The sequence below is a fragment of the Primulina eburnea genome, chromosome 2, assembly GCF_022965805.1.
Source record: "Primulina eburnea isolate SZY01 chromosome 2, ASM2296580v1, whole genome shotgun sequence".
NCBI lineage: Eukaryota > Viridiplantae > Streptophyta > Magnoliopsida > Lamiales > Gesneriaceae > Primulina > Primulina eburnea.
This window is the reverse complement of record NC_133102.1, coordinates 28,868,500-28,891,945: the sequence shown is the minus strand read 5'-3', so window position 1 is coordinate 28,891,945 and position 23,446 is coordinate 28,868,500. Positions and strand designations below refer to the sequence as shown.

The window sequence follows — 23,446 nt, the reverse complement described above, 5'->3', positions numbered from 1 at the left end:
TTAATTGTAGATTGTTGATGGGAACGTCACAATTCATTTTTAGACAACTAATATTTAGTTAATACTCGGAAGAAAGAGTAGATAATAATAGGATTCTTGGCTAATGAATAATTAAGAAGGATTTTTATAACATAGCTAATTGAAATTACACATGGTGGACAGTTGCGTGAAATCGGACCTCTAAATCTTTTATTCTATTGTTAATTGCTATAAATTGGTGTTACATTTAAATCCATTTTCAATTTAGTTATTCTTGCAAACAAATCTTTTAATTGATTATTCTAAATAAAATCGAGACTATTTTAATTACAAGTACTAATATACATTTATATACACATTCCTCGGGGGTTCGACACTTGTACTCAAAAATACATTTTACTATAACTTGATGTCGTGCGCTTGCGAGCAATTAAGAAAACAAGCAACAAGTTTTTGGCGTCGTTGCCGGGGACTGTTTATTTTAAATTTATATTAGTATTGTTACCAATTAGTCTTGATTTTAATTTAGAGCTGTTTTTATTGTATTATATTAAAAATTGATTTGTTTCTTATCTTTGTTTGACAGTGCATGCGAAGATCGCAAAATCTTGACTTGCTTATCTTTGATCCTGAGATCGAAAAAACCGTAAGAAGATTAAGAAAGACGAGAAGAGAAGAGATTCAAGCAATGGCTGACAATAGAGATAATGAAAATCCACCTCCTGCAATACCTCATCGTATGAGTTTTATGCAACATACAACTCTTGCACGTGCATTCGAATGTCAGCAGCATTCAACATTTCCTCAAACTGTTCCTACAGTTCATTTGACATAGAAGCGAGCATGCTACACTTTAGCTTGCATCCTATGGTCTTACCATCTTGCATGCTTTTTCAGTTCAACATGACTGACATTAGTGTGTATGACTTTTCTCTGAATTCAGAACAATTTTCCCAACCAGTCTTGAAACTTAGGTTCGGTTAGCTTGTTAATAACAAAAATGGATTATTCCACGAAATCGAAAATATACTGATATGGAAACAGAATAAAAGTTGCTGATTATTTTAAAATAATTTTAAGATATAAAATATGGATTTTTTTTATAAATCTCCCTCCCACTATTTTGACATTTCCACCACCCTCTGATGAAAAAGGGAAATCTCATTTCCTTAGTGGGCACGTAGAGTCCAATTAGCCAATTATAATCCCGAATAATATCAGCCAATTATAATTTTTAAAAGGTAGAATCCAATTGCATCCCTATGCATCCTCCGCGTGTTTTGCCTCACGTTTAATAAGGACCTAATAATATGGCGTTGTTTATTTTCACGTGTCAAACCAACCCATCAATATTGAATTGTAGTAGACGGTCGCCATGAGTTCCCCCAATAATATAAGCCGAGTCATGGGAGTTCAACTCAATTCACATCATATGTCCGGTGGAAATCACAGCTTTCCGACGTCCAAGCCTCCCTAATAATATGAGCCAGACACTGTCCGCGGGTAGCTGATGTGAATCTTCGTACGAAACGAATAGCAAACACGATTAAAATCAAATCGCGCCCTCAATTCAATAACGAACAAAATATCGTTGTTGTCCCGATCTTTTGAATCAAGTTTGTGTGTCGTGATTTTCACCTCTAAACTATAAAAAGTCTAGCAACAAATAATCACGGAATAAACAATCGAAAAACTCAATGAACCTTCAAAGAACAAGTCTAAGACAATCCGCACAAGCACGATCGACAAACGCCACAAGACGAATCTTGATAAGTTTGATTGTAATAGCCGAGCCTGGTGTACGGTACGGTTTAAGTTTGTATGTTTATTGGGTTATGTGATTTAGATGTTTAGAGTTGTGTTTATGGGTTATAGTGTTGTTGGTTATTATTGTTTTGTGGCCTGGTTGATGTTTATTGATGGTGGTTGTGTTGTATCAGCGTTTCGGTTCGATTTTAGTTGATTTAGTATTGTTCTTGGCCGTGACCAGACCGCACCCACGGTCTTGATTTCACCATTTTGGGAAGGAATGCCGTGGACTCACCGCACCCGCGGTGTTAAGTGTACCGCACCCGCGGTGTAGGCACCGCACCCCCGGTCGTCGATTTCAGAATTTTGGTTGGGAGGACGTGAGCTCAGCGCACCCGCGGTAGAGATAGGAGCGCACCCGCGGTCGCGCATTTCAGTAAACTGTTCGAGATTTTAAGTGATGTTTTGACTCACTTTACTCATTCTTTCCTCTTTCATTTCGACTTTTCTCTCTAGAGATTAGGGTTTCTTCATTTTCTTTCGCTTCCTATCTTCGATTCAAGCTTCTAGTTGGATTTTCGAGTTGAGATCGAGGTTCTTGGTTGCTCTAAAAAGCTAAGGTAAGCTTTTGGTACTAGTTATTTCTTTGTTTTGGAGGAGAGATGATATGAGTTTGTTGTTTATGTTGGTTTTATGGATTAATTAGCATGGGTGTTTGATTATTAAGATGTTGATGGTTTTATTTATGGATTATTGTTGTAGGATTTCAACCAAGTGATTAGTGACGGTGTTCTAGTGGTTTGTAAGTGGAATTTCATCCCTTGTGCTCACATGATTATATATGTATTGTGTTCAAAGGTTTTATTGTGTTATTCCCTTCATTTGATTCACTATTATGTATTGATACCTTTGTTGTATATTGTGGAGGCAATTGATGTCTCAACTATGAGAAGGGAATACAAAAGAGAATGAATATCAAAGTGTTTGATGAAATGTTCCAAAGAAAGAGTTTAAATATTTTATGGATTGATAGATACATAGTCAGAGATTGCATGCAATTAGTTGATCAACGACCATAGGCTTATATCCCTCAGAGTTGTCGATTTATATCGATGGGATACGAGCACCACAGACAGAGTTACTATTGATATCAATCCACTATAGTAAAGAGAAATACCATCTCATTGTTATGCTATTGCTATGATATTCATGTTTCAGAGTTGATGGTATTTAATGTTTTCAAAGCCATGTTTTACAGAGTATACTATGTATCATTGCTATGTAAGAGTTCCACTTGCTGAGTTTTATACTCATTTCAGTTATTTCATGTGATGCAGATAAGAGCGACGGACCAGGACGTTGATTGTGGCCCGGAGTCATATGCATACGAAGTTGGAAGGAAGATGTTATTTTGCAAGCATTTTTGGAACATGATCATATGAATGATATTTTGTATTTTTTTGTTATATCATTTGAATGATCATGTATTTACCTTTAAACATTTTATGGTAATGTATTTTGAAACTCCTTCCATTTGAAAGAAAGACTTTAAATTCCGCTGTATTTTCTCAAATTGGGTCGAGGTGTCACATTGATTTTTGAATAACAAAGCGAAGCTTTGAATGTTGAGAGAAAAACTCTAAACTTTGATAAAATATCAATAATAATCTGAATTGTGTTCAAAATTTCCTCCAAATATGTTTTACTAAACAAAAGATATCAAAAATCTAGTCTCCAAAATAATTAAAACTCTAGAAAGGAAAATATTCTCGCTCAGCCGTCTCAGACACGGACCCCGTGTCCACCTCCGTGTACGGGTCCGTGTACTCTCGGGAAATCATCTTCAGCTGGAAACAAGGGGCACGGACCCCGTGTCCACCTCCGTGTACGGGTCCGTGTACACTCGGCCTTCGCAAATGTCATAGGACACGGACCCCGTGTACTGGTCCGTGCTCGGGTCTGTGTAGACACTGGAATTCTTCATTCTTGGCTGTAACGGGTACGGACCCTGTGTCCAGGTCCGTGTACACGTCCGTGGAGTCTCGGCCGTCTCCAACAATGCTTGAATGATATTCCTTTGGCCTCCCGACGTATTCCCATGCATCACGACCCCTTCATGCTTGCTCATGACTCCCTGTAGTGCCTCCTTGAACTTCTTTAGGCGTCCCCTCGTGATTGGTCCCTCCGGCAACTGCAAAAGATCCCATGCCTTCCTTGGAGCTTGACCACCCGTGTTCGCATCCTCCTCCCCTTCTTGAAAAAGATTTGTCCTCAAATCTTGCATATCACCTACATCAAACAACGACAGATCACTAACATTAAATGTAGTACTCATGTTGTACTCACCTTGTAAATCGAGTTTGTAGGCGTTGTCATTGATCCTCTCAAGAACTTGGAATGGTCCATCGCCTTTTGGTAATAGTTTTGAACGCCGCTCCTCAGGGAACCCTTCTTTCCTCAGGTGTAGCCACACCCAATCGCCCTTCTCAAACACCACACTTTTCTTTCCCTTGTTGGCTTGCTTTGTGTATTGTTCATTCTTCTTTTCAATATTGATTTTGACCTTCTCATGCAAGTTCCTAACAAATTCAGCCTTCTTTTTCCCATCCATGTTCAACCTTTCACTCACAGGTAAAGACATCAAATCTAACGGAGTCAAAGGATTAAAACCATAAACAATTCAAACGGTGAATAATTGGTAGTAGAATGCACGCATCGATTGTAAGCAAACTCAACAAATGGCAAACAATTCTCCCAATTCTTTAAGTTCTTTTTAAGAATAGCACGCAAAAGTGTTCCTAAAGTTCTATTAACAACTTCAGTTTGTCCATCCGTTTGAGGATGACAAGTAGTACAGAACAGCAATTTAGTGCCAAGTTTAGCCCATAAAGTTTTCCAAAAATAACTCAAAAACTTAACATCACGGTCAGACACAATAGTCCTAGGTATGCCATGCAACCTAACGACTTATCTAAAGAACAAGTCCGCAATGTTAGAAGCATCATCTGTTTTGTGACAAGTAATGAAATGTGTCATCTTAGAAAATCTATCAACAACAACAAATATTGAATCCCTCCCCTTCTTAGTCCTAGGCAACCCCAAAACAAAATCCATAGAGATGTCAACCCAAGGCTCACTAGGGACAGGAAGTGGCGTATACAATCCATGTGGTTGTGTTATAGACTTAGCTTGCCTACAAGTTATGCACTTATCACAAACTCGTTCAACATCACGTTTCATATGAGGCCAATAAAAATGTTCATGCAAAGCACTCAACGTTTTCGCCACACCAAAGTGTCCCATCAAACCACCCCTATGTGCCTCCCTAACAAGTAGTTCACGAATGGATGATTTAGGGATACATAACCTATCTTCTCTAAAGAAGAAACCATTATGCAAATAAAATTTCTAATGTGGACCATGCATACAAGTTTCAAACAAACTCTTAAAATCCTCATCTAGCACATACAATTCCTTCACATGCTCAAACCCCAAAATTTTTGACTCCAAGGTAGAGATCAGTACATACCTCCATGATAGTGCGTCGGCCACTACATTTTCCATACTTTACTTGTACTTGATGATGTAGGGGAATGTATCTATGAATGCCACCCACTTGGCATGCCGCTTGTTCAGATTTAGTTGACCCTTAAGGTGTTTTAGAGATCCATGATTCGTATGAATCACAAACTTCTTAGGCCTCAAGTAGTGTTGCCACGTCTCTAGGGTCCTTACGAGCGCGTAGAACTCCTTGTCATACATGGGATAGTTCAGCGCTGCTCCATTGATATTCTCACTAAAGTAGGCCACCGGTCGACCTCCTTGCATCAAGACTCCACCAATACCTACACCTGAAGCATCACATTCAATCTCAAAGGTATTAGCAAAATCAGGTAAAACAAGTTAAGGAGCATTAATCAATTTTTGTTTAATAAGATTAAAAGACTTCTCTTGCTCCTCGCCCCAATGGAATGGAACATTTTTCTTGATTACCGTGCCATCGGTGCTGCCAGTGGGCTAAAATCCTTAACAAACCTCCTATAGAACCTTGCAAGTCCATGAACACTTCGGACTTGACCAACAGTAGTAGGCGTTGGCCAATCTCGAATATCACTTACCTTGTCTTCATCCACATGTATCCCCTGCGAGCTTACCACAAAACCAAGGAAGACAAGTTTGCTTGTACAAAAATCACATTTCTTTAAGTTAGCATATAAATTTTCAGCCCTTAATGTGATTAGCACAAGTCTCAAGTGATTAACATGCTCATCCAAATTTTTGCTATACACTAGGATATCATCAAAGTAAACCACAACAAACTTTCCTATGTGTGCATGCAAAACATGATTCATTAACCTCATAAAGGTGCTAGGAGCGTTAGTTAAGCCAAAAGGCATGACCATCCACTCATATAACCCGTATTTGGTTTTAAAAGCAGTTTTCCACTCGTCACCTTCCCTCATCCTAATTTGGTGATAACCACTCTTCAAGTCAATTTTACTAAAGACACATGCACCATGCAATTCGTCTAACATATCATCTAGTCTAGGTATAGGGTGCCTATACTTAATGGTTTGTTATTAATTGCCCTACAATCTACACACATACGCCATGAGCCATCTTTCTTAGGAACTAGTAAAACAGGTACAGCACAAGGAGACATGGACTCACGCACAAAACCCCTATCTAACAACTCACTTACCTGTCGTTGAAGCTCCTTGGTCTCCTCCGGATTGCTCCTATAAGCTGGACGATTTGGTAAGGCACTCCCGGGTACCAAATCAATTTGGTGTTCAATCCCCCTCAATGGTGGTGGTCTTTGAGGTAGCTCCTCCAGAAATACGTCTTCAAATTCCTGCAAAAGTGAAACAACAATGCTCGGAAGGGACCCAACTTTATCACTTGTGTTAAGGAGGATCTCCTTGTAAAGAATCAACACAATTGTTTCATGTGTGTGCATCAATTGCTTTAACTCACCTTTTTGGCCCATATATGATTTCTTTTTTGCCTCTTTCCTCTCATTTTCTTTCCTCTCATTTTTCTTTTGTATGGCTATCTCACTCTTTTTATCACTCTTTTTTTCAGTCATTTCTTTTTTATTTTCCAAGGCCACCTCACTTTTTAGTTCACTCTTTCTTTCGGCCTCATCTCTCCTTTTTTTTTCAAATGGTCCTCCAACACTTGCTTTGGGGACAAAGGAAGTAATACAATGGAATCCTTTTTTAACATAAATGAATACTTATTCTTGAGACCATCATGAGTCACCCTCCTATCCTATTGCCAAGGCCTACCCAACAAGATATGACAAGCATGCATTGGCACTACATGACATAAAACCTCATCAATGTATTTCCCAATCGAAAAAGAAACCAACACCTGTTTTGTCACCTTCACCTCCGCACAATCATTCAACCATTGAAGCCTATATGGTTGAGGATGCTTTAGTGTAGGCAAGCCCAATTTCTCCACCATCTCAACACTAGCCACATTAGTACAACTTCCCCCATCTATGATTAAATTGCAAACCTTTTGATTCACAAAACACTTAGTGTGGAACAAGTTCTCTCTTTGGTTAGTCTCCTCCTCCTTGACTTGGGCACTCATGATACGCATAGTCACTAGTGCCTCACCTATAATCGCCCTATAGCACTCATCAGGATCCTCTAATTCAGGCATCTCATCATCATCATCTTCCTCACTATGAGATTCATACTCACCATAGTCATTCAAGATCATCACCCTCTTATTAGGACATTCACTAGAAATATGACCCAACCCTTGACACCTAAAACATTTAACATCTCTAGACCGAGTAAGAGGAGTTTCAGATTTACCTTGCACTCCTTGTTTAGGCGCCTTTTGCTTGGTCTCAATCTTGGGCTTGGTCACCACTTTATTTTCATCACGTTTTGCCACATTTGGTCACCAAGAAGATGATGAACCCCCTGTTTGATTGGTGCGGCCAACTCCACGTCTTTTGAGTTGTTGCTCCACTTTTATGGCCATTTGCACCATCTCGTCTAGATCCAAGTAGTGCTTAAGCTCCACTTGATCTTGAATTTCCCTGTTCAAACCACAAAGAAAACGTGCCATGGTTGCCTCACTATCCTCCTCAATGTTTGCCCTAATCATGACCACTTCCATCTCCTTATAGTAGTCCTCCACACTCTTTACCCCTTGCCTCAAAGTTTGTAGTCTCTTGAACATCTCCCTATAATAGTGATTGGGCACAAACCTTTTTCTCATCACTCTCTTCATCTCATCCCAAGATTCAATAGGTCTCTCGTTATACCTCCTTGATAGGATCGGTTATTAACTAAGGAGTGTTTAGAAGGGGGGGGTTGAATAAACACTTCTATGAATTTAATAGTTCTTTAAAAAAGGTAGTTCAGTTTTATTACAAACTGAACTAAAATATCCCGTCGGTCAATAACAATTAGTTAAACTGAATAAGCAGTTGCGGAAAATAAACTGATCGAAAGATAGAATATCTAACTGAAAATGAAAGGCTGCAGTAAAGACAACACAATATGTTTCTAGATATTCGGAGATTTGAATAACTCCTACGTCACCCCTTCTATCTCAAGGATAGGATATTCACTAAAAGACTTTGATCGAGTACAACACTTGTACAGACCCACTTCAGTTAGGACTTATCTATTGCCTAAACTGAAACTCTTAGTATAATACAATGATCTCTGTAAGTAACTGAACTTTAGCACATGTTGAATTATCAATATTACAGAGTGCTAGTTTGCTCAACTTGTAGCCTTGATTGCTACGAATAAATCTAATAAGAGTGAGCTGAGATTTTGACAGAGTAATAGCAAGTTTGAAATTGATAGATCGTTGTTGTTCTTCAACTGCTCTTTTGTCATATTTATAGACTTGTCATTCAACGGTATCTTTGAATTTATGTATCCGTTGATTGCTTCATCAATATTCCTTTTGGCAATGTTCTCTTCATTGATTGTGATACGGCGTCTTAAATGCAATAGCCGAAACACATTGTTTCTATGTTGTAGTGATCGAGGTGCGACTTTCCATATTCAGTTGCTGATATGATCTTTCCCGAGGTATCTTCAGTTGAGAGATTTTAATATTTTCGGCTGAATGTTTTAACTGATCAGTTCTCAACTGATCAGTTTGTGTTAACTGATTTCAGTTGATAAGTCCAGCTGCCGAATCTGCTTTTGCGTATTAGATGATTTAATCGATTGATTTATGTTTTTGTCAAACTCCAGAATTTAGTTTCCAACAATTTCCCCCTTTATGGTGTTTGACAAAACCAAGAGATTTAACTCAGCTCTTTGTTGATAATAGATTACGCAACTGAATCATAGAATAGCTGGGTTCCTTGTAGATAATATAAAGTCTGAGAAAATGATATCAGTTGATAATAATCTGATTAATTCTTCAGCACAACTAAATCATAAAATAACTGGACAAATGATATCAGTTGCTTCAGCTGCTTTCCCCCTTTTTGTCAAATACCTCCATTTTGTCTGAGAGCTTTCTAACATCGACGGATAGAAGTTTTACATCTGAGGAGATACTTGTGGCCATAATGGTGAAAGAAGTCTGCAGTAATTCTATCTTCTTTGAAATGGAGGTTTCCAGTCGCCCAATTCTTTGACTGTTTACATCCTGATTTGTAGAGAAAGAGTTGATGAGTCCCTTCTTCATATCTGTTACAGTTTGGATAAGAGAGTCCATATTGGCTTGAAGTTTATTCATTTTCTCTAAGTTGGAAGCATGTGAATGGTCCAGCTTTAGAGTGTGAGATAGTTGTGTGTTCTGAATTTTGGAGATGGTAGAGATCATTTGCTCCATATTATTCTGTAGGTGCTGAACTTCTTCCAAGATAAGTGCAACATCTGAAGAAAATGAAGGAGGAGACTGATAAGATGTTCCTGGTTCTTTAGAGATGTGCTCAAAAATGACCAAAGTTTGATCAGTTGAGACTGATTCAATAACATTTTGAACTGAAATATCAGTTTCCATTATTTCTCCTTGAACTGGAATATCATCAGTAGTGATTTCTTCTAAATCCTGAGGTGGTGAAGAAGGGTTCTGTTCAGCAGATGATAAAAGCACTGAAGTTGGTGCCTCTTCAGGATGATTGATTAAAGTGTCTGACTCATTAGTGGGGTGAACCGGATCAGGTTGTACAGATTCAAAAGTGATCTCCGGATTGATTTGATCAGCAGAGTGATCAACTGTGGAAAATTCCTGAACAACTGACTGAATAACTTCATCAATGTTTCCCGATTTCAGCTCAGCCTCAGAATACATCTTAGGAATATTAGTTGTAGGTGCTGTGTCGGATGTAGATGGAGCAATTGATGAAATACCTTTTGTGGGAGATGAGGAATCAACAAGATCCGTGACTGGGTTTCCAACTGAATGATCAGCTGGGGCTTCCTCAGTAATTTTTTGAGACATCTCTGGGATGATCAGCTCTTGACCCATTTCCCAGTCTTTGATTTCTGCTTGTAGTGTTATCAGATCTGTTTCCAATTGAGCATAGACTGCTTTGTCGTTGAATGCAGTTGGACTAAGGGGATTAAAGTTTTGCCTGAGTTCAGCAACTATTTGCTGCAACTTTTGTTCCCGATGTAAGTTAAAGAAATATTTTTCCTTTGCAAAGCTTGCTGAATAGAGGAGGCCTTAACTGTTTTGAGCACTAATCGTTCTAGATCAATAAATCTTTTCAACTTTGATTCATAGCGCAGTTCCTTAGCAAAAACATTAACTCTGAAATTGACCCATTTCTCAAAAACTTGGTGCTTCTCTGCTGCAAATGTATTGACTTCTTGCCAGATAAGGTCAATATGAGTCTGAATTGCATTTGAGGGCCTGGGTTCTTCTTGAAGTTTACTCTTGCCCTTAGAGTCACTTAAAATGTGTGGAATAGTTAATCCTGATGTAGTTGCGTCAATATTTTCTCTGAGTATTATTCCGGTGGGTCTGGCAAATGGTAAAGAAGAGTAAGGTGAGATACTAATCAGTGGTGCTTTGACCCCTGGAAGTTTTGATGATTTGCTGGATGCAGTGATGTTTGGCAGTAATGAGGATAACGGTAACTGATCCTTAGTTAAGGATGCAATTGAAACTTCCTTTGAGAAAACATCCTGGATTGGCTGTTGAGTTCCTGTATCCATTACCTGATCAGTGGATGTGGGTTTAACACGATCAATTGATTTGGTCTTTAGTGTCCTTGGTTTCTTGGCAATTTGAAGAGGTAGAGTCTTCTGACTATCAGAATCACTGAGAGTCAGTTTGCGTTTTGACTTTTTCTTCTTTGTCAAGTTCTTGGCAACTTTGACTGATTTGGGAGCAGCCTGCTCCATCCCAATTTCCTTTTTGATCTTGATGAATTTCTCAGGGGAAAGATCTAATTTGGTTTTGGATGGTAGAATGTTTTTAGCATTGAATACCTTGAATCTTGTTAATCGGTCAGAATCATCAGCAATTAACCCTTGGTTTTTCAGCAGATAACTGAGCTGGACAGCAAAACCTTTGGATTGCTTAGCAGAAGAGAACATGTTCTTCAAAATAGTGAATAGAAGATGCTTCCAGTTGATTCGTCGTCCAGTCATGATTACGGTGATGAGTTGAAACTTTTCCAGAGTCAGAGCAGCAAACGACCCAGCCTTCGCCAAAAGCCCTTTGGCTACAATGTCTGCCAGCAGTTGCACTTCGTGCTTTAACTCCTTCTTTGGATCGGAAACTTTGATTTTCCTTCCATCTGCAGAGAGTAAAGTTTGCATCTCTTCGATTTCCGATGCCTGGATCTCAGAAATTTGTGCTAGCCCATCAGAAGGCAGTGAAAACAAATTTCCAAAATAATCTTCAGAGATGATCATTAGTTTGTTATTGATGGTAGCAGCAATGTTTTCATCAGAATTGATGAATCCTGTTGAATAGAAGTCGTGAAGCTCTTTGGGATAAATTTCCTGAGCGTAGAGACCCAGAAAGGGTTTTAAGCCTGCTGATTCCAGTTGCTGAAATACTTTCTTTACATCAGCGTCGGTAATGGTCATAATTGAGTTGAAGTTGATAGCCATGGCGTTCAAAAGATGTGCTGGAATCTGGTTTGCCATTTGAAAGTATTAGAAATTCTGATATTTCTCAGGACAAAAATTAGGAGAAAGTGAGAGTTCTTTAGAAATATAAGATTCTCGTAAAGGAAAACTGAGATGAAGCGGGAAATAGTACTAATGTTTATGACTGTTTGAATTCTTGGACACGTGTCAGTCCAGTAAAATGTTGAGTAAAAATATATGTACGTGTACTGTAATTTTGTGTGTAAAATAATGAGCGGTTAAAAATGTGGACACGTTATAAACTGAAATTCATCATGAATTAGCAGACAGTCATGTCATTTGATGTGGAATATAATAGGTTTAATTTTTTAACTTTGATGAGAAGATTAGTTGAATAATCAACTGAACGACCAGTTAGGGAAAACTGATTCCTTTCAGTTGAGAATTCACTAACAACTGTCTTCTCACTTAACTTCTTAAACCTTCATTTCCCCTAAATAGATGCATTAAATAAAATAATCCTGATTAAGGAAATCCCAAGGCTTTTAATCGTCTTTTAAAGGAGTGTCCTTTCATCTTCTTTGAACTGGCCTATAAATAAGAGTAAAGAAGTTAGTCACAAGCATCAGCAGAAAATACTCAAAGATGGCAGGAGCAAGTAGTTCAAACGTTGATCCTTTTTCGCTGGAAGCACAGAAAGCTGCTATTGAAGACAAAGTTTTCTATGCTAATCTTCCCTACTGGGAAGAATTACTGGAGCTCGAGCTCCTGTATAACTCAGGAAGGGTTACTTCGTTCAGGCGGATGGCCCAACTGAGAGAAGTGCGAGAGCACTTAAAGATTTCTGCAGAGGTGGATGCCTTCAAGGAAAGCCATCTCTATGAGCTGATGCTGCGCAAGGAGTTGGAGACTCTTAACAGCATTGCTTCTTCACATAGTTTCTGCAAGACTTCGTCCTCAGCACTAGCTGTTTGGATGAATATGTGGATAGCTAGTGTGAAGGAAACTTATGATAATGTAATCCTTTCAAATATTTATGGATGAATAAAATATTTATTGCATCGTTTTGTTTTATTTCTTCACACAATTATTTGTTATATGATCTAATGAATGCTAACAGTCATCAGTTTTGATAAGTAAACAAATGAACTGAAAAACTTATTTTCATAAGTTGATAATGAAACAACTAATAAAGTTCAAACTGTTATCAGTTGACAATGATCAACTGATATCTTAAATGTCCTCGGTAAATGTGAGAGACGCTTTAATTGACTTGTGATTCTTCAACTTCTTCAACACCTTTTTCTTATAAATGAGATGATAGTGATAAAAATGTGATTCCTCATCAGTTCAAAAGTATTTCAACATGTCTGATTCTGATGCATGCAGTAGCGCTCACGTTCATGTGACTGATCATTCAGCTCCTCGCTTAACTGAAATTAAAAAAAATGGAAAGATATGTCTTTCAGAAGGTATTGACAACCTGGGAAAAGATTTATGAGTTGAAGATGGTGAGTGACAGTGGTGTCATTCCTACTCATGCTCAGGAAGCAAGAGCACTGAAATACCTTGCCCGTTTTGAGGTTAGACATGTTAATGATTTGGTTGAAGACAAGTGTCTTTTAGAAGCAATGCAATGGAAGGAGTGGCATGTTGTTGATAAGATCTCAAAGTCAAGGGCATTTGCTGGAGTTCGAATTTATGAGTTGAATGATTGGGTTAGGGCATGGCTAGATACAGTTGGATCTATGATTTCTTCTGTAAATTGGGAACGTTGGTATTCTTAGTGAAATATTATTCTCAATTTGTTGTGTTCTTATTTTCTGTATTTAATTCTGTTAGTGAAGTTATATTACTAATAATATCTTAAGATAAATCAATTAAACCAAGAATATTTCGGAAATAAGAAAACTTAGCCTCTGGTAATGGTTTTGTGAAGATGTCTGCTGCTTGTTATTCCGTTGAGACGTATTCTAATCTGATGTTCTTTTTCAGTGCATGATCTCTGATGAAATGATGTCTGACATCTATATGCTTAGTCCTGGAGTGAAGAACTGGATTGTATGTAATAGCAATTGTACTCGTGTTGTCACAGAATATTGGTGATTCCTTTGCATCAACACCATAATCTTTCAATTGTTGCTGAATCCAAAGTAATTGGGCACAGCAGCTTCCAGCAGCAAGATATTCTGCTTCAGTTGTGGAAGTTGCTATGGATGTTTGCTTTTTACTAAACCAAGAGATCAGTCTGTCTCCAAGAAACTGACATGATCCACTTGTACTTTTCCGATCAATCTTGCATCCTGCATAATCTGCATCTGAATAGCCAACTAAATTGAAAGATGAGTCTTTAGAGTACCATAATCCAACATTTTCCGTGTCTTTAAGATATTTCAAGATACGTTTGGCAGCAGAAAAATGTGATTGCTTAGGATTAGCTTGAAATCTTGCACATATGCATACAGCAAACATAATATCAGGGCGACTAGCAGTTAGGTACAATAATGAACCTATTAAACCTCTGTATAGTGTCGTCTCAACTGATATTCCCCCTTGATCAGTGTCTAATTTAACTGATGAGCTCATTGGAGTGCTTGCTGCTGAACAAGATTCCATGCCAAATTTCTTCAGCAATTCCTTGGTATATTTGGTTTGACTGATAAATGTTCCTGAATCCAGTTGCTTCACTTGTAAACCAAGAAAGAATGTCAGCTCACCCATCATGCTCATCTCGAACTTATCCTGCATCAACTTGGAAAATTTCTTGCACAATTTGGAGTTAGTTGACCCAAAAATAATGTCATCCACGTAAATTTGAACAAGTAAGATATGCTCATTTTTCGAAAATTTAAACAAAGTCTTATCAACTGATCCAACAGAAAAATCATGATCAGTTAGGAATTTTGAAAGGGTTTCATACCAAGCTCTTGGAGCTTGTTTGAGACCATATAACGCTTTGTTCAAATAATAGACATGATCAGGATAGTTATGATCGACAAAACCTGGAGGTTTTTCAACGTAGACTTCTTCCTGCAATTGGCCATTTAGGAATGAACTTTTCACATCCATTTGATAGACTTTAAAGTTTTTGAAGGATGCATAGGCAAGAAATATTCTGATTGCCTCCAGTCTTGCAACTGGTGCATATGTTTCTTCATAATCAATTCCTTCTTCTTGTCTATATCCTTGTGTCACTAGCCTTGCTTTGTTGCGCACAACTGAACCATCTTCATTCAGTTTGTTTCTGTACACCCATTTTGTTCCTATAATAGTTTTAAAAGCTGGTCTTGGAACTAAGTTCCAGACATTGTTATAAACGAACTGATTTAGCTCTTCTTGCATTGCATTAATCCAATTTGGATCAGCAAGAGCTTCGTCAGTTTTTGTTGGTTCTAATTGAGATACAAAAGCTGAATGAGTAAATAGATTGAGCATCTGATTTCTTGTTCTTACTGGATCAGATGGATTACCTATTACCAGTTCTGGAGGGTGTGATTTCTTCCATCTAAGTTCAGCATTTGTTGCTACACTGTCAACAAAATCTTCGTTAGGTAACTAAATGTTCTCAGTTTCAGTTGGAGCTAATTCAGTTGTTAACTGATTCACATTAGTTTGCTCCACTAAATGATTGTCAAGATTTGCTTCTAATTCAGCTGGTTGATCCAATATCTCAGGTTCAGATGTATGAAGGATATTTTGATTATTACGACTTTCGTCTGAGTTATCATCTTCCAGACTGATATCTGTAAATTGATCAGCTAGCTCAACTTGATCAGTTGGCTTATCAATTAGTGCCGTTTCATCAAAATCAACATGTGCAGATTCTTCAACACTTAGGCCCAGTTTGGTTCGCTTGATTAGGGTCTGATTGTTTAGTTGTCACTTGTTTGCTATAATTTGTAATTGTCATATTGACTATTAGGCAGACAAAATTCACTGTTTAGCTTGGACCACAAATCCCTGCATTTCTCGTGGATAATATTCATCCTGTCCTTTTCAGAAACTCTATTGACCAAAATACCCTTGTTCTCAAAAACATAAATGTTGCAAGTGGCGTACGGACACCCCATTCTCCTTCATTCTTCTCAGGAACCGATGGCTGGCTTCTACCGTAGAAACCGAAAGTGGTGAAGAAAAATTCATCTTCTGCAGGGCCGATCTGTTAAATTTCCAAGTTTGTTCGAAGGTAAAAGTCGATAAAGTACAGCTTGGTTTCTTTGTCTGATTATTGATTTTGTATGTCCTGCATAACGTTTTTCAGAGTACATAAACTTGACGAAAATTAGTGACTGACGAACATTTCGTGGTTCACGTTGTCGTTTTTTAGTGCGAATGTGTTGTACATAGCCTACTAGTGTTCGGTTGTCGTTTACTTTTCAAGTTCTTGTACTGAAATTTTCAACCTCATTTTTTCTCCGTAAATCTTGTGCGACATTTTATTATGTGACATTGTATGACATTTTTCTTGTGAATCTTTGTTGGGCGGTTGTAGAACAAAAATCTTGTATTGTAAATTGTAGCTTCACTTTTTAAAGATTCAAAAATTGAAATGCACGAGTTAAATCTGTAATAACCATGCTTCTGAGCTTTCGTTCTGTAATTCTTGCCTCGTTCTAATTTTCGTTTGCATTTGGTAAGTACGTGGGCAAAATGGACGGGAGACGTCATAACATTAGAATTTTCCTACTGCTACATGAAATGATGGTCCGTACAATCTTTCTGGTATGTCTTCTAATACGACATCGCACGAGATGTATCGCCGATCGACGTCGTCAAGCACGTAGAACGTTAGTTTCGTACAACATGACGGAAAGAAGTAATGCACAAATGAACCATTTGCGAAGAATTATTGAAACCGGAGATGTTCAATGTGTGGTGAATTTGAGGATGAATAGAAATTCATTTGCACAACTTTGTTACTTGCTAACACACGTCGGGGGGCTGGGCCACTCTAGATATGTTAGGACAGAAGAGAAAGTGGCTATGTTTTTGTCTATTTTGGCGCATCATAAAAAGAACCGAGTCATTGGTCACGATTATCTACGAAGTGGTCAAACAATCAGCACCCATTTCCACGAAGTGTTGGGGTCAGTATTGAAGTTACATACTATACTGCTTGTGAAGCCTTCCCCGGTCGATGAAACCTGCACGGACGAGACGTGGAAATGGTTCCAGGTAATCTGAACATTTGCTAAAGAATACTTATTATAAATTCCATTTATAATGTTGTTCGTTTCTTAAAGTATAATATACATCTTCATGATTATTGTTCTTATTTCTGTATCTTATTTTTCAGGGTTGTGTTGGTGCGTTGGATGGTACATATATAAATGTTCATGTGCCTATATTAGACAAGGGAAAATACAGAACCAGAAAAGGAACCATTGCCGTGAATGTTCTGGGAGTGTGCGATCGAGATATGAACTTTATCTATGCGCTCTGTGGGTGGGAAGGATCTGCAGCGGATGCCCGAGTGCTTCGTGATGCATTATCACGTGATGACGGTCTTAAAGTTGAAAGAGGTTAACATCTTGTTTGATCTAATAATGTCATCTCAGCATATTTTTTTATTTCGATTCATGTTTCCTTATTTCAAAATTAATTGAGAAAATATTTGACTTCGATGGTAGGTTCTTACTACTTGTGCGACAACGGATATGCAAACGTCCAGGGATTCTTGACGCCATATAGAAGAGTACCATACCATAGAGATGCTTGGGGCAATCGCACAAATGCTCCCCAAAATTATAAAGAACTCTTTAATTGGAGACACAGCAAAGCTAGGAATGTCATTGAAAGAGCTTTTGGGTTGCTTAAGAAAAGATGGGCTATTCTTCGAAGTCCTTGTTTCTATCCACTTAAAACTCAGAACAGAATCATAATGGCCTGCATTCTGTTACACAACTTCATTCGAGCTCAGATGCCGGACAATCTTGTCGATGAGCTTGAAGAGGAGACATTAAGCCCAATGCCACAGAATGAGAATTACTTTATCGAGGATTTTAATTCCTCTGATGCATGGGATTCGTGGAGAGATAACTTTGCAATGTCGATGTACCACAACTAAGACAATAGTGAATTGTTATTGTATCTCGAATTTGCCTCTTGTTTTTATTTGTTTAGTACGTACTACTTGGTGTATTGAGAACAACCGTTTTGTAAAATATTATTTCGATTAATTGTTGGATTTGCAATGACGTTGTCAAATGTGTTCATCTTTTTGCAATATAATGTTTCATCTCCCATTCTAACTTTGCACTTTAATGTGTTTCAGGTGAACGTATTAGAATCATTTGAAGCAATGGATAACACAAGTGTGACTTCGAAAGGTACCAAAACAGATAAGGTGAGACGTATCTGGACAGCCCCTGAGGAGGAGGTTCTAATTGTGGCGTTGAAAGATATAATAGGCAAAGGCTATAAAACAGACAACGGATTCCGCAATGGGTATCTACCTTTATTGGAAACTGCATTGAGGAACGCATTCAATGATTCAGACTTACGCGGTCACCCCCACATTACTTCAAAAATACACGTGTGGAAGAAACAGTACGGATGTTTGACATCAATGCTAGGCAAGAGTGGGATTGGTTGGAATGACACCGAAAACATGATAGACGCTACGAATGAGGCATGGGACGCGTTACTTAAGGTGAAAAAATTTATTTAAACTTTACATGTTTATCTTTCAAATGTGTACGCTATTAAAACGAAGACCTTTCAGGTTGACAATAGTGTTCGAGTCATGCGGTACAAGAGGTGGCCCCACTACAAAGATTGGTGCGAAATATTTGGATACGATAGAGCAACAGGTGATCGAGTGGAGACCTTTTCAGCTGTTGTTCATGATGTCTTAAATATGACGCAGCCTGAACCCATTGACATGGAATTTGTCATGGATGACTTTTACCGGCCAGTTGAAGGAGATGGTGAATCAGTGTCTATTGCTCAAACTATCCCCTCCAACCCATCTGGAGTTTCAAAGGTGAGATCAAAGAAACGCAAGCAATTAGACGAAGTTGACAACCAAATTGTTGCTGCAATCAATAATCTAGCTGAAATCACAAAGGAAACAATGTCCAATCTCATAAAAGAAATGGCATCTGATTCGAAAATTGAAATTGCTATGGACAGTGTGTTGGCGACCTTAGGAACCATTCCGGAATTAAGTTCGGACGATAAAGTGCGTGTGGCGGAGTTACTGGTGGATAACCCCAACAAACTAGCTTTGTTCTTGCGTCTTAATCTCGAAGGAAAGATCAGCTTAATCAAGCGCCTACTTAATCCATAACCTCGCATGGTATGCGTTCCACGAACTTAATGTTTTTGAACTTTTTGTAATGGCTCGACCTATTTTGTGTGTGGATATTGCCACTTTTGGACGACGATGTATTTGATACTATATCATGGCACTTCTCTATAATATCGGTGTTTAATTATCAACATCTCGCAATGATCAACTTTGGCCATTTCATTTTCTTGTTCGGCAGAAATATAATTCGAGAAACTTCGACCCAATTGTCGGATTCATGTTCGTGTGGCCGATTTTTTTTCTTTCTTTCCTTCCTGTTTGTAATGCCATCTGTAATTTTGAATGAGTTTTCATGTGAAAACGAACTATGTAATGGATTCTTTCAGTAGTAGTACTTCTGGGAAGCGGTTTTATGTCGATAAACCAAACTATATTGTAGTATGTTTGTATTACGATTAACTAGGCAACATCTCATTACTTGTTTAAAAGCACTAAGCTGTGTTGGTCTTTTGCATGAGCCTCCATTTTATCACAATCCAAAAAAACAATAATGCATTTTTCACAAAGTACATGTACCATTGTTTGGTTCCATTCGAATCTACATTTTCATAAACTGATTGCTTACTTTCATCCTACATGCTTTAGCCAACAAATGGTTTTCGGTATTATGAACAACGAAAATGACAAATATTTTGTAAAAAGACAAAAGATACCATATAAGCTAGTATACAAAACATTATATTGCATTACAGTGGTTTCACAACAGAGATAACATAATTTATCTCAAACAGTCACAATTACCAGAGCAGACTTATAAACACGCGCTAAAATCCAAAACAAACCTTCGTATGCACACCACAACATCATACGTTTTGCCAAACATACCCGACTTACGACCGAACGATTTCATGAAAATAAATATGCATACAGAAGATAGTCCAGTGGTGGGGAGCAAAAGGGTGGTCGAATACATCGGGAATACTTGTACGCAGTTTCACGGCTACTGATCTGAGTCATCCGAGCTACTGATTATTACATAGTCTGCTTCGCCATGGGGACGTAAAGTTTTCTTGGAAGGGCGACCACTGTAATCATTGTTGGAACGTTTGTTGCAGTCTTTGGAAGCCTGCATGTTGGTTTTGTAGTACTCATCCACTACCTTCGCGCAGAGATGGTTGTAGGTAGTGTTTTTTTTTGGTGAATCAGAAACTTTCGTTGGAACATGCTTCATTTTCTTCTCCTTGCCAACACCACTGTGTGATCCTCCGTTTACTTGTTCATCATCCGAGATGATAATCACCTCCACTTTGTAATGGCTAGTTACGGTCACTTCAGAAGCAGATTTGTAGGTGACAGACATGTTGGTGGTGTTCTGCAGAAAAAAGAAAGAGTTGATGAACTAAACCGAGCTTCTTATGTAAGTGTCAAAGGTGAAAGTGACCTACTTTAAGTAATACCAAGAAATTAAAGAGAGTCTACCTACCCAAGAATAAATGTTTGTCATTCACAAGAGAATAGAGTACCATTTTCATTTAATATCACACAAAAATGTCTACATCGATGCTCTTAAATGATTCGTCAGGTTGCTCAAGTGCACAAACTGTTCTCTGCAATTAATATGTGCAGGTACAAAAGATTTGCGTTTGGTAAGAGAACACACGTCTTCAACAACTACACAAGATTGGATATAGAAGCAGTAATAGGAATGGCAACATCGACAATCAATTTGTGAAATTTATAACACCATCTAACAATAACATAATACATGATACAAAGTAAGTATCATAGTTTGTTAAATAATTGCTTAACTGACAGACATATAATACAAAGTAAGTATAATAACAATAACAGTTAAATATTTGCTTAACTGACAGACATATAATACATATTTGAAGTAAGTATTATGACTGCTTACATCGGTTAAGGATGTTTTGCGTACTCCCAAAACATAGACCCGTCACCAAATCAACATTGACGAGGAAAACCTGTACGGATTGTAGATATAAATCGTGAGCATGTACAATAGTTTCAAGATAGGCACAAAGTTGTAAAATTAAACAACAGTGTACTCATATTTGCAAGTGACATACTTACCGATCACATGCTTCTGATGTGTATACGAGTGAGATAAGACATGTTAGCACATTAACGAACCACATATGTCCAGAATAACAAAGAGTCATAACTGGCACACAACATATATGTCTGATATGTCAAAAGTTACGTAAGTACATGTCATAGCGTTCGACAAAACCAAATTAACACAGCAACAGAATATATACAAAGTTGAAACAGATCAGATTTTGAAGACAAGTACTACAACGAGGAGGAGAAGCACGCAGATCAACGCGCATATGAACCCAAATAAACAACAGACATGTTCACGTGAATAAGGTGTGCTCTTCGTGCAATGATTTGGTAACTCATAGCCTCTGCATGAGATACCACAATCCACTCCAGAAAATTGACTGCTGCCCTGTTGATGAGCTTCTTTCGAAGGACGAGCATATGGGCCCGCGGACGAGTTCATTGACTCCTTCTTAGAAAACATTTGGGTACTAGTACGACATGAATGATCTTCCAAATTAGTTGACTTAGGTTCAAATTTGTACGACTTTTGGTCGGTGGGTGTTACATTCCTACCGTGGTACTCGAGATACCACGAGAAATTGTTCCGATGTTTGAGACCTGCGGGACAAATATAGTAATAGTGACCGGGACGAGTAGAGTTATCCCCAGCTTTCCGTAATATCATTTCACCATTTCCACAATTGCACTGTGGTGGTGTCTTCGGTTCCATCACACCTAGACATTGGTACAGAAAATATTAAACATTCCTAAAAAGATTAACAAATATTGATTACAGGAGATGATTTACTCAATGTCATGTGTAGGAACATCTTCCAGTGCAATATTGTTTCAAGTAATTATTCGATTTTTCACCATATTAGGATAAACTTCGAACTCAAAACTCAAATCTTTTATCTATTTCAGTAATAGTAAGGACATAAAAAAACACAATCGATGCAAGAAACCTAAAGGACACAAGAACTTAAATCTATTTTCGTAATAACTAGATCCTAATCGTAAGAAAATATAACAACAGAAACCTAAAAAAAATACTACATCTGCGCATCAAATCGACAAACTTGTTCGATTTTGTTTGTATGAAAATCGGAAAGTAAAGATTTCTCGAACAAAAAATTCAGAAATTACTCACAAAACCTTTTTCTCCAGAGTAGATCTTGGTTTCTTCCACTGCTTCGCACCACGTTTGTAGATCTAGATTCTTAACTCACCTGTTCAAAAAAAAAAAGAGAAGACCATGTTCATGCTTACCTTTGGAACTTCGGTTCATAGCTTTGAAGGATATGACCTCGACTTACGATTTTCGATGAAGAACAATGTGGAGAGGGTTTACCCTCCCCTCAAATTTTTTGGGAAATATACGGTAGCTTAGGCAGAAGGGAACAATAAGAGCAAATAATTTAAAATAAAACAAGAAAGGGTATTTTGGTCATTTACAAATTTGACATGATTATATCCCTCCTCTTACATTTGCACCACACATGAGATTAAATACAACCCAAATTATATATCTTATCCTATCCAACATTATCAATCAAATTATCAATCATTCAATTATCACATCCTAAAAACCAAGCGAACCCTTAAGGTTTTCTTATTAAATACTCTGTAAGCTATGCTAACTGATGAATATCCAAGGAAAATTCCTTCTGCAGATCTTGCATCAAAAGCCTTTAAATAATTTTTACCATTATCATGAATGAAGCATTTACAGCCAAATATTTTGAAGTAAGTGATTATGCTTTTTCTTCCATGCCAGATCTCATATGGTGTTCTCATGTGGTTCTTATTAATCATCGATCTGTTCTGAGTATAGCATGCAGTGTTTACTGTTTCTGCCAAAAATCTTTGAGAAATACCAGAATCAGCAAGTATTGTTCTAGCAGCTTCTTTAAGAGTCTGATTTCTTCTCTCAGCTACACCGTTTTGCTGAGGTGTTCTTGCTGCTGGGAGCTCATGCTTGATTCCAGTATTTTTTAAAAAGCTTGAAAGTGTTTGATTGATGAATTCAGTTCCTCGATCAGATCTGATTCGATCAATTCCAACTGATTTTTCATTTAAAAGTCTTTTGAAGAGTTTAATCAGTTGTGCAGTCGTATGGTCTTTGGATTTGAGAAATATAACCCAAGTAAATCTTGAAAAGTCATCTACGACCACCAAGGTGTATTTCATTCCCCCTAAGCTCATGACTGGCATTGAACCAAAGAGATCCATGTGCAATAATTCTAAGCATCGGGATGAAGATTTACAGCCTTTGTTTTTGAAAGAGGATCGTACTTGTTTTCCATACTGACATGCTGAGCAAAGTTTTTCTTTTGAAAAATTTATT

General features: G+C 37.8%; 1 protein-coding gene and 1 long non-coding RNA gene across 4 annotated transcripts; one reads left to right on the top strand and one right to left on the bottom strand.

Annotated features, from left to right (window-relative positions):
* Positions 1 to 15,702: 15,702 nt before the first annotated feature.
* LOC140823013 (uncharacterized) lies at positions 15,703 to 19,269 on the top strand. Of its 2 annotated transcripts, XM_073184061.1 has the most exons (4): positions 15,703 to 15,963; positions 16,416 to 16,952; positions 17,074 to 17,299; positions 17,408 to 17,854. In XM_073184061.1, exons 2-4 carry the CDS (start codon positions 16,428 to 16,430, stop codon positions 17,842 to 17,844), a joined length of 1,188 nt encoding a protein of 395 aa, XP_073040162.1. In that variant the 5' UTR covers positions 15,703 to 15,963; positions 16,416 to 16,427; the 3' UTR covers positions 17,845 to 17,854. The 2 variants fall into 2 exon arrangements, with proteins under 2 accessions (XP_073040162.1, XP_073040163.1); XM_073184062.1 differs by lacking the exons at positions 16,416 to 16,952; positions 17,074 to 17,299; positions 17,408 to 17,854 and adding exons at positions 18,052 to 18,429; positions 18,502 to 19,269.
* An 824-nt stretch (positions 19,270 to 20,093) lies between these two features.
* LOC140823014 (uncharacterized) lies at positions 20,094 to 22,448 on the bottom strand. 2 transcript variants are annotated; one of them, XR_012116095.1, is made up of 4 exons: positions 22,416 to 22,448; positions 22,255 to 22,328; positions 20,945 to 21,834; positions 20,094 to 20,401 (listed from the first exon to the last, which is right to left on the bottom strand). It is a non-coding gene; the product is annotated as an uncharacterized lncRNA (long non-coding RNA). The 2 variants fall into 2 exon arrangements; XR_012116096.1 differs by lacking the exon at positions 22,416 to 22,448 and having other exon boundaries at positions 22,250 to 22,408.
* Positions 22,449 to 23,446: the final 998 nt, after the last annotated feature.

Coding starts and splice junctions, on each gene's coding strand:
- LOC140823013 (XM_073184061.1), top strand. CDS start 16,428: ATGGACGGGAGACGTCATAACATTAGAATTTTCCTACTGCTACATGAA. Junction 16,953..17,073: donor AGACGTGGAAATGGTTCCAG/GTAATCTGAACA, acceptor CTTATTTTTCAG/GGTTGTGTTGGTGCGTTGGA. Junction 17,300..17,407: donor CGGTCTTAAAGTTGAAAGAG/GTTAACATCTTG, acceptor CTTCGATGGTAG/GTTCTTACTACTTGTGCGAC.